Source organism: Orycteropus afer, unplaced genomic scaffold (genome assembly GCF_000298275.1).
Source record: "Orycteropus afer afer isolate SDZICR_OR568_19922 unplaced genomic scaffold, OryAfe1.0 scaffold00020, whole genome shotgun sequence".
Lineage (NCBI taxonomy): Eukaryota > Metazoa > Chordata > Mammalia > Tubulidentata > Orycteropodidae > Orycteropus > Orycteropus afer.
Genome location: NW_006921607.1, coordinates 850,566 through 860,617, shown reverse-complemented (window position 1 = coordinate 860,617; position 10,052 = coordinate 850,566). Strand labels below are relative to the sequence as shown.

The window sequence follows — 10,052 nt, the reverse complement described above, 5'->3', positions numbered from 1 at the left end:
ACATGTCCCATGTCCCGAGAGAGGCAGAGTTCGGGAGGCCAAGATCTTAGCGCTCAGCTGCGGAGGGGGACAAAGGGTGTGGGACAAACCCCAATTCTCCCCGCCCTAGCCAGAGCCTGGAAGCCGGCGGGCAACCGGGCCAGCTTCTCGCCACTTTCTTACCCCTCCTGGCTCCGCCTCGGCCCCGCCCTCCTCCAACCCGTATCCCTATTGGCGGCTTCCAGGCGGCGCGGCCGCTGTTATTTTTCGAATATATAAGGAGGTGGAGGTGGCAGCTGCAGTCTTAGGCTTCCTGGACTGGTGGCTGGTCCCTGGGTCCCTGCACCTCTCCCCACCCTCCCCGTCTCCCTCGCTCCCGGCCCCGTTGCTCTCCCCCCCTCCCTTCCTCTCCCCCCAGCCGGCTCCCTCCCTGGTCCTGGCCAGCTGTCTCCCAGCGTCTGTTGGCGTCCCTGCGCCCAGCTTTCCAACCAGCCTCCAGCGACCCCGTGGCAATGGAGCTACCCCAGCTAAAGCCCACGCTGAGCTTGATGAGTCTCAGTCCGACCAGCATGCGTGGTGGGGCCGAGCGTCCGGGCCACCTCCCAGGCCTTCGGCTGGGAGTTCTAGACCTCCTGGGGTCCCCAGAGCGCGCAGCCGCTTCCTCGCCGGTCACTACCCTCACCCAGACCATGCACGACCTCGCCGGGCTTGGCAGGTAGGGGGCCCTGAATGAAGCTGGGCGTGGGATGAAAGGCTCAGGCTGGGATGTGGTCTCAGGCCTCCTGGGGAACCTGGTTGGAAGCCGAATCCAAAAGGTGGGTGGGAATGTTGGGCATTGCAGCTCACATACTCCCGGTGACCCGCTCTTGGGCCCTCCTCCTCCCGCATTGTGCCCCCACCACGCTGTCTCCCTAATCTCTGTCCAAATCGCTACCATTTTGCCTCAGGCAAAGGATCCCGACCTTCCTAGGGAATTTAGGGTGGCAGCGCACTCCCGGTCGTCCCATTTCCTTGGTCCTGTTCCCCACCCCCACCCCATCCCAATTGAATTAAAGGCCAGTCCTGCTCTGTGAGGAAGCCTGTCAGGTTCAGGCTGCGTTGCCCCGCTGGCAATAGAGACGCAGGTCTTGACCCTTTCCCCGGAAAGGCACGTGGATGGGTGGTGCCCTGGAGAGTTTAGGGAAGGCCTTAAGGCACTCTAGTGGCACAGTGATTAAAACATTTGGCTCTTAACCAAAAGGATGATGGGAGAAAGGTGAGGCAGTCTGCTTCTGTAAAGATTTGCAGCTTGGGAAACCCTATGGGGCAGTGCTACTCTGTCCTATATGATTACTTAATTAATCAACTCCATAGCTGTGGGTTTGGCTGCTGCTGCTTTTTTATTTTCCCCTTAGGGCCTTTGCTCCTCTACTGCCACTCATTCCCCAGGCTGACCCCTCCCCCCAAGCCTTCTTGCTCTAGGCCTGGCCTCACCTCCCCCTGTACCCAGGAGGACCCTTCCTAAGCCAACCACACAAAGAGAAGAAATTTAGGGCCACTGTAGGATGAGCCTGCCTTGGTCTGGGAAGAAAGTAGGCTACCCTTGATATGCCTACTTACTTGGTATAGTGTCCTATTCAGGCCTTGCCTTGGGGAGGGGGCTGCCTCCTTGGGACAGTGCAGAGATTAATGGGCCCTAAGGGGAGGGGTGCTGGAACACAGGCAGCCAGCCCCCGAGCCCCACATTTACCTTGTTTCTTCTCTGGGTCTCTGCTGCTTTCCCAGCGAAACCCCAAAGAGTCAGGTAGGGAACCTGCTCCTCCGCAGCCGCAGCCGGCTGTCATGCCTATCCTTGTCCCGGCGGGCGTCCGAGTCCTCCCTGTCGTCTGAGTCTTCTGAAGCTTCTGATGCAGGTGAGGTCTAGGGAGGTCCTTCAGTGCCCTGAGAGTTTGGGGGGGCTGCCTGAGCCTCCCAACCGCCCTGCTCATCAGAGTAACATCTTTCCCACCACCTGGTGGACCCCGGAGCCTCCCTTCCTACCCACTCATCTGGCAGGAAGACACACCTCTGGTAGCGCTCACCACACCCAGACAGGCTGACCAGGAGGGTGGGGCCCTAAGCAGGAGTTGAGATCTCAAACCAGGAGCCAAGAGCCCTGAACCACAGCCCCACCTAGGAGGCACCCTGGGCTGTAAGCTGGTCTTTGTATAACCTTCTCTTCCCTTGAGCTATAGCTTTTTCCTTTAAAGGTTATCATCTCTTCTGCAAACAATTTTAAATCTGTTCAAGAAAAATGCTTAGCAAAGATTGTGGTTTAAAAACAGAGAGATTTTCATAATAAACAGGCAAAGGGGCCCCATGCAGTTGGAGGACAATATATCAGCCCTTGGGTGGCTTTCTGTTTCATTTTTTAATGTGTGAAGATCTTAAATAGAAACGGATTTTTTATTTTTGTTTTTCCTTCTTTGAGTAGGGTTGAGAATGTGGTAGGGAAAGTGTGTGGGAAATGCCACTACTTTCAAACCAAAGTGTTATGTTCCCAGGTCTCTACTTGGACTCCCCCAGCCCCATGGACCCCCAGATGGCAGAACAGACGTGAGTAGAGGAGACCCCACACCAAGGAGTCAGAGCCTGCCTTTGAGAATCCCAGTTCTAGCATAGATTCAACTGGGGATGCCTAGGGAACTGGACAGATTCCACAGGACCCACATATGGGGGAATTCATGGACCTTCTCAGGTTCCAGGATTCTGCCCCCATCTCACAGAAAGGTCTATGCTCTGGGAATGGGCTAGGGCCAAGGGTAGTGGGGATGGTGCCTGCTAGGAGTCATCAATGGGGCATGTGGGAGCCTGGGCCCAGTGCCCAGCCCCATCTTTCTTTATGTCTATACAGATTATTTCTATGAAATGTCATAATTTTAAAATGTGGCCCAACTAATTCCATTTTGTTAACTTGCTCTAGGCCAAACAAAGCAGTTACCTACAGGCAGGTTAGGCCCTTGGTCATCAGCAATATCTGGCTTCAGTGACTCTTGGCCCTCTGGCCAACCCTGGACCAGGCCCATTGTGAGAGAGAGTGGGGAGAGCTGCTGGCGCTCTTCTTGAACAGCTCCCCCCACCCCTTTGGTGATGGAGCATGGGTAGTACCTTCCAAAGTCCAGCTTTCTGTCCAGCTTTTAGGGCTCAAGCAGGAGGGAACAGCTGCCAGGATTAGTGGGGACAGCTGGGCATCCCCAGGCTGAGCTGAGGAACTATGGCTTTGAGTTTAGGGCAGTGGCTGACTGTCCTCCATTGCCTTTTATCAGACTGGGCTGGGCTGCAGGGTTGGTTCACAAACAGGAAACAGAGTTGGTTGGGTGTGGGGGGTGGGGGAAGAAGCTGTAGGTTAGGTTTTGGTGGCAGCACAGTCAAAGCTGAACCTGCTTTATCCCCAAGACCAAGGTGCTGATTGGCAACCAAACAAATGAAACTGAAGATCTCTGATGCAGGGCTGCTGGGTGGAGCCTCCACCTCGGGGGGCCATCCCTCTAACTTGCTTTAGCACCCCCTCCAGTGTCTCCCTCCCTCATTTCTGCACCTGCTTTGACGGTTACACAAAGTTTCTAAGAAGCTGTTGTATATGTGTGCGTGCATGCACATAGATGCACAAAAGCCCAGCATGGCAGGTGGTCTCTGGTAACATAGCTGGGGAGGCGGGGCCCATGTACAGAAAGCTTATGCCCTATCCTCAAAAGGAACATCTGTTGGAATTCCTCATCTCTTGTAAGGCAGGAGGAAGGGGTGGGACAGAGGCTGGGTTCTGGAAAATTCCATAGGAGGGAGAAGAGGATATGACCCAGTGCATTTATCACTAGGGGCTCTGGCCTGGCAGTTTGGGACTGATCTAGGGCAACATGAAACTAGGCCTCTGTCCTGGGGAGGTGGAGTGGCAGTTAGGCCAAAGGGATGGATGGAAGTGCAGCCTTACTGGCATCCAGACCCTAGAGACTCTGGCATTGTTGTGTGCCAAGGCCTGTCATCTGTGGGATGGATGGATGCCTTTCCTGGCAGCCATATGGCCCCACTGAGGTGATTTGCATACAGGTGGAAGGCCTTCAGGCAAGCTGGAGAGACTGTTGCCTTGGTGACACCTCATTGACCCTGCGACCTGCCCCAGCTGTCTCTACTACAGCCATTATCTGCACCCTCTTCTATTTAGGGTGGCTTTCAACTCCTAGGCTGCCTCTCATCTTCCCTCCCCAATGCCTGGCTCTGTTGGGAGTCAGCATTCTTTGTACCTCCTGTTTTCACTGCCCCTTACCCTCATCCTTGCCCTCAGGCCTTATAATCTGCAACTTGATGCTGGGGTGGGGGGGCTGCAGGGGAAGATGGGCTGCATGGGACCCCCCCTCTTTCCCCTAGGTTTGAGCAGGCTATCCAGGCAGCCAGCCAAGTCATTAGAAAGTGAGTGTTCCCAGGCTTTCCTCACTCAAGGTTTGGTAGCATGGGGTGGGGGGCATACAGGGTACCCTAGTTCCTGGCCCCCCCTCTCCCAGCCCTGACCTATCCCCGTTTCGGTTTGCAGTGAGCGCTTCTCCATCAGACGCATCCAGTCCATGCCAGTGAGTGTTCTCTGAAGTCAGGGACAGGGGGCGGGCAGGAAAGAAGGCTGCACAGGAGGATTCTGAGGCCTGAGGCATTGGGCCTGTGCCCGTGGGTCTGATTACCCCATCTTTGCTGATCTGACCCCAGGACAATGATGAAGTTCCCCCCAGGTCACCTCCCAGAGGGTAGACTTGAAGTGGCCAAGTGGGAGATGGGGGTCCAGAGGCAGATGGACACACTGAGGAGGGGAGGGAGAAGGCAGAACCTGGGCTGGCACCAGAGAATCCAGCCTCAGTAGCTGCCCACCTTGCTGTCTAGGTGAGGCCTCTGGGCCACAGTCCTGTGCTCCGGAACATCACCAACACCCAAGCACCGGACAGCTGGAGGAGGAGTGAGGCGGGCAACAGAGCTGCCAGCAGCTCTAGGAAAGACAAGGAGAATGTGAGTCTCTGGAAAGCCAGGAAGGGAGAACTCCAGGGACAGAAGGGGGAGCATTGAGGTGGCTCTGTGGCATTTGATGACTGTGTCACACACACACACACATACACACACCCAATCTTGCCCATAGGATGGATTTGTCTTCAAGATGCCATGGAAGCCAGCACTTCCGAGCCACGCCCAGGCTATGGCTGAGTGGGCCAGCCGCAGAGAAGCCTTTGCTCAGAGGCCAAACTCAGCCCCTGACCTGATGGTAAGTAGGTCAAGAGGACTGACTCCTTGCAGCCTGGGGAAGGGGAGGGTGATCCTCAGCTCCAAGGGGTTGAAGTGCAGGCAGTTGGGAACCTTTCCTTAGAAGGATGAGGATGGGCGTGGCAGCCCTGAGTGGGCTACGTCTGCTTTATCACTGAACAGTGCCTCAGCCCTGAACGGAAGATGGAAGTGGAAGAGCTGAGCCCCCTGCTCCGACGCCGTTCCTCTTTGACCCCCATGGAAGGGGCTGCTGAGGAAGACGATGGATTTGTGGACATCCTAGAGAGTGACCTAAAGGTAACAGATCTGGCTCTCCCTCCCTGGGATCTCCTGAAAGGAGAGTGCTGAGCTTCTACAGTAAGACTATGACCTCATCCCAATGTCAGAAGAAGAACTTGCGGTAACTAAGTTGCAGCCTGATCTGGCCAATCAGAGAAGAGCAGGTGACTGGTACTGAAATGGAGGGAGGGTAGGCAGGGTGGAGGAAAGGCCTAGGCCCCCTTCACGGTCCCCCTCATGCTCTGTGCAAGCCCCAGCAGCAAGTTGTTTCCCACAGCTTCAAAGTTACAGGGGTCTGCCCTGTGTGGAGGTTAGCAGGGGCAGGAAGGCCTGCCAGGGCCGGGGTTGTTGGGGGACAGAGAAACTGGACAGGAGGGTTTGGGGGCTTGAGGGGTCTGGCCTGTGCCTGTGGGTCTGACCAGCACATCTTTGCTGATTTGGTCCCAGGACGATGATGAGGTCCCCCCAGGCATGGAGAGCCTCATTAGTGCCCCACTCGTCAAGACCTCGGAAAAGGAAGAGCAGCAGGTAGTCCTCTGGGGTGGCCCCCTCAGATTTTAGAGGGCTGGGATTAGGGGGGACCGGGCACTCTGACCCCTGCCCTGCTGCCTCCAGGACCTCGTCATATACAGCAAATGCCAGCGGCTCTTCCGCTCTCCATCCATGCCCTGCAGCGCCATCCGGCCCATCCTCAAGAGGCTGGAGCGGCCACAGGACAGGGACATGCCCATCCATAGCAAGCGGAGGAGGAGTGTGACCCCGCCAGAAGAGCAGCAGGAGCCCGAGGAACCAGTGAGTGCTTCCTCTTGATGGCTGTGGGTGGCCTGTGATGGGGTGGGGCTGTCACTGCCCACCTTGAGGGTACACCTGGGCTGCCACCTTCCAGCTCCACTCTACTAAGCCCTCCTTGGACAGGTTTGCCACAGAGGGTGGGGCATGGGCAGTGGCCTGGGCATGGCAGGCAGGGACTGGGGCATGAGCCTCACCCCTGACTCTGGCCCCCATCTGCCTTGCCTCCCAGAAAGCCCGTGTCCTCCGCTCGAAGTCCCTGTGTCATGACGAGATCGAGAACATCCTGGACAGTGACCACCGTGAGCTGATCGGGGACTACTCTAAGGTACCAGCTGCCAGGGCCCATTAGGAGGCTCAACCCTTCCGACTGTGGACCCCCAGCCCAGGGAAAACACGGGCCCTGCCCTCTCTCCCGAGGGGGCCCTTTTCTCTGTCCTTTGGATCTTTTCATCCTCACCCTCATGTAGCCTCCTCTCTCTAGCTCTGCTTAGTCTCCTGAGTCAACCTCAGATCTGACTGTCCCTGACTGGGTTTCAATCTTGGAAGACATTTCCAAACTAATGTCTAGTTTGGAACTAGGGAGGAGTGCCCTCAGACTGGCTGCCTCTTCTATGCCCCTTCTTCCTTCCTCCTTGGAGGGTTGTTTCCTGAGCATCAGACTCAAGAGGTACCTTTCAGTTGCTACAGGAATCAGAGTTGAATTTGAAGGCAAAGTAGGTGTGGCCTTTGGGCTTCAGGAATGAAATTCCATCCTTTGCAGACTGCTAGTCCTACCAATTTCACTTCCTCTTCTCTCTCTCATTTTCACTCCTTCCCTTCAGGCCTTCCTCCTACAGACTGTGGATGGAAAACACCAAGACCTCAAGTACATCTCACCAGAAACAGTAAGCAAGGATCCACAAGCAGGGCACCACTGTTTAGCTGTTAACCCTCCCCGAGGGCTGTGTGTACTAGGTCAGTAATAGGCTGGGAGTCAGCCCCTGGCTGCCAGCCCGACTCCTGAGACCTACTCCTGTGGTCACTTCCAGATGGTAGCTCTGCTGACAGGCAAGTTTAGCAGCATTGTGGAGAAGTTCGTAATTGTGGACTGCAGATACCCCTATGAGTATGAAGGCGGGCACATCAAGGTGAGGGGGGATGACAGGGAGAGGCCCTGTAAATCTCACCATGATCAAGTACTTCCTCTGAAGAGAGGGTGAATTGTCGGGGGGTGGGATCCTGCCCAGGGTCCCCATGGGGATGTGGTCACCCAGGGATGCAAAGGGAAGGGGTCTGCTTCCTGGGCCCTGGCTGTGGCCTAACAGCTGACTCCCCTGCAGACAGCTGTAAACCTCCCCCTGGAACGGGATGCCGAGACCTTCCTGCTGCGGAGCCCCATAACAGCCTGTAGTGTGGACAAGAGAATCATCCTCATCTTCCACTGTGAATTCTCATCTGAGCGCGGGCCCCGGATGTGAGTCCCAGCTCTGCCCTCCCAGCTACTGGCTGCCCCTTGACTTTCTCAGCTCAGCCTTCTGTGTGCTTAAAGCCCTTGGGATGGCCAAGAGCCCAGCCTCTCCACAGCCTGGGCCTCATGCATCATCTGCTGGCCTGAGATGACCTCTCCTCCTACCTCCTGTCCCTCTTGATATACATTACCTTACCCAGTGCCCTCCTCTCATCTCCTTCTCACCATCCTTCTCCTCAAGACTTACTTCTACTCTGTCTATTGCTGGTTCCAAATCTCCAACAGCGTCCTTCTCAAAATCCAAGGGCTCTGTCCCAGTCCTCAGTGACACTGACTCTCCCTAGAGTTCAGTGCGGTTAACTGCTCCGCTGGAACTCTTCCAAGCCCCCTCTCCTTTCTTGTTTCTGTTCATTCTTAGATGCCCTGACCTGGGCCTGCTCTCCTACCCTCCACCTGGGGTGTCCCACCTGGTCCATCCAATTGCGAGTCACAATCTACACCTCGATGCTCTTTACAGACTTCTAGAGCCAGGCTCCTTATTGCCGCTGTTTCCCTTGTCCTTCTGGGTCCCCGGCCTCTGCATACACATGGTACCACCTCCATCCTGAGCCTGGGACTAGCCACTGGGCACAGATATCAGGTCCTTCTTCCTCCTTCCTTTCCTCTCCCCACTTCTTGTCATCACCAAGTCTTGTCCAAGAGGCTTCCTAAATGTATCTCTTAGATTTTGTCTACTTCTCTCCATTCTTGTTGTCTCCTTCCTGGTCCAGGCCACACCTACTTCTAACCAAGATGGCACATTACCTTCTAGGAACAGAGAGGCCTCTTGATTCACCTCCCCATGCTATTCTGTACCCAGGAGCCAGACTGGTTTTGCAAAACTGTTCTTCGGGCTGCCATTTCTGTACTTAGGAGACCTTTGGGGTTCCCCAGGGCTACCAGGGGAGTGGACACAGGGAGCAGTCCCCTGATGTGCCCCCACTGTACACCCAGCTCTGACCCTCCCTCCCCCATGCTGGTCCAGGTGCCGATTCATCCGGGAACGAGACCGTGCTGCTAACGACTATCCCAGTCTCTATTATCCCGAGATGTATATCCTCAAAGGAGGCTACAAGGAGTTCTTCCCACAGCACCCGGTACTGTGGCTGGGAGTGGCCTCAGTCTCAATGGGAGGGCTTAACCACAGGGAAGGGACTCAGGCTGTCACCCTGAGAGGAGGAGAAGGGGGGACCGGGTTGCTCTCTTATTCCCAGTGTTGGCTGACCCCCCATCCTGCCCTAGACCTTCTGTGAGCCCCAGGACTACCGGCCCATGAACCATGAGGCCTTCAAAGATGATCTGAAGACCTTCCGCCTCAAGACTCGCAGCTGGGCTGGGGAGCGAAGCCGACGGGAGCTCTGTAGTCGGTTGCAGGACCAGTAAGGGCTTGCCTGCCTGACTACCTGCCTCATTTCTACTGGTCTGGGAGCCACCAGTGGGCCTGTGGGGTTGAGAGCAGGCTGGAGGTCCCAGGTGTCATCCAGGGGAAGAACTGTGAGGGCATCATGTCTGCCCCCAGTCCTACCCCCCTCACTCCAGCCCCTGTAGAAGAGCCCAACCTGCTGGGTTAAGTTGGGTTAAACCAGTTCAAAGGAAGTATTTTGTGTCCAACAGGAGCCTCTTGGCTTGTTTTCTTCCTACTTTGAATTAACCCTTTGTCTTCCTGTGTTCAGAAAAGTCCCCTTCTTTCTAGGGGCTTTGTTTGTATGTTAACTGAGGCTGGGGAAACCAAGACCCCCCACTCCCCAGGACAGGGCAGAGCTGAACTCTCTGCCCTCCCCTGGGAGTCAGCACTCCAGCCGCACTTATGGGCAAGGCCCCGTCCTTCCTCCTCAGGAATTGTGGGCTCTTTATGCTGTGTTTTCCCTTTTCTCTTTTCCTCCTTCCTCTCCCTACACACACACCTACAGCATAAATTTAAGCTCTTACTGTCTCCTGTTTCAGTGTTACCTAAACACTTGATTTTGTTTGTCTTACTTTTTTTTTTCTTCTGGTCTGCCTCAGGCTGAGGTTTAGGCTCCCCCTAGCCAGCTGGGGTTAGAGACACAAATATTAATGACCCAGCTAGCTCCACTTTCTATTGCCTCTGAAAAGGATGTTACTATCCTAGGGGGACATCCCAGGTGAGGGCTAAGGCCTGAATCTTGAGCCAGCTGAAAGCCCAGCCCCCACTGCTGTGAACCCAGGGACCAGCTGGTCAAAACTTGCTGCTGTCTTGCCATGGATGGAGGGCTGGAGGGATGAGTGGATGAGCAATGCCTGA

The 10,052-nt window shown here is 55.6% G+C and overlaps 1 protein-coding gene across 1 annotated transcript; it reads left to right on the top strand.

The window, feature by feature from the left end:
• Window positions 1-491: 491 nt before the first annotated feature.
• Window positions 492-9,172, top strand: CDC25B (cell division cycle 25B). The gene is made up of 16 exons (XM_007959983.2): window positions 492-694; window positions 1,744-1,871; window positions 2,502-2,553; window positions 4,360-4,401; window positions 4,523-4,559; window positions 4,861-4,983; window positions 5,111-5,233; window positions 5,395-5,529; window positions 5,959-6,039; window positions 6,127-6,303; window positions 6,533-6,628; window positions 7,125-7,187; window positions 7,332-7,430; window positions 7,623-7,756; window positions 8,775-8,886; window positions 9,032-9,172. Exons 1-16 carry the CDS (start codon window positions 492-494, stop codon window positions 9,170-9,172), a joined length of 1,746 nt encoding a protein of 581 aa, XP_007958174.1.
• Window positions 9,173-10,052: the final 880 nt, after the last annotated feature.

What these genes read in the sequence shown, in the direction of transcription:
- CDC25B (XM_007959983.2), top strand. Translation starts at nt 492, where the DNA reads ATGGAGCTACCCCAGCTAAAGCCCACGCTGAGCTTGATGAGTCTCAGT. An exon ending in GACCTCGCCGGGCTTGGCAG is followed by an intron (nt 695 to 1,743) that starts GTAGGGGGCCCT and finishes CTGCTTTCCCAG; the next exon opens with CGAAACCCCAAAGAGTCAGG. An exon ending in CGGAAAAGGAAGAGCAGCAG is followed by an intron (nt 6,040 to 6,126) that starts GTAGTCCTCTGG and finishes TGCTGCCTCCAG; the next exon opens with GACCTCGTCATATACAGCAA.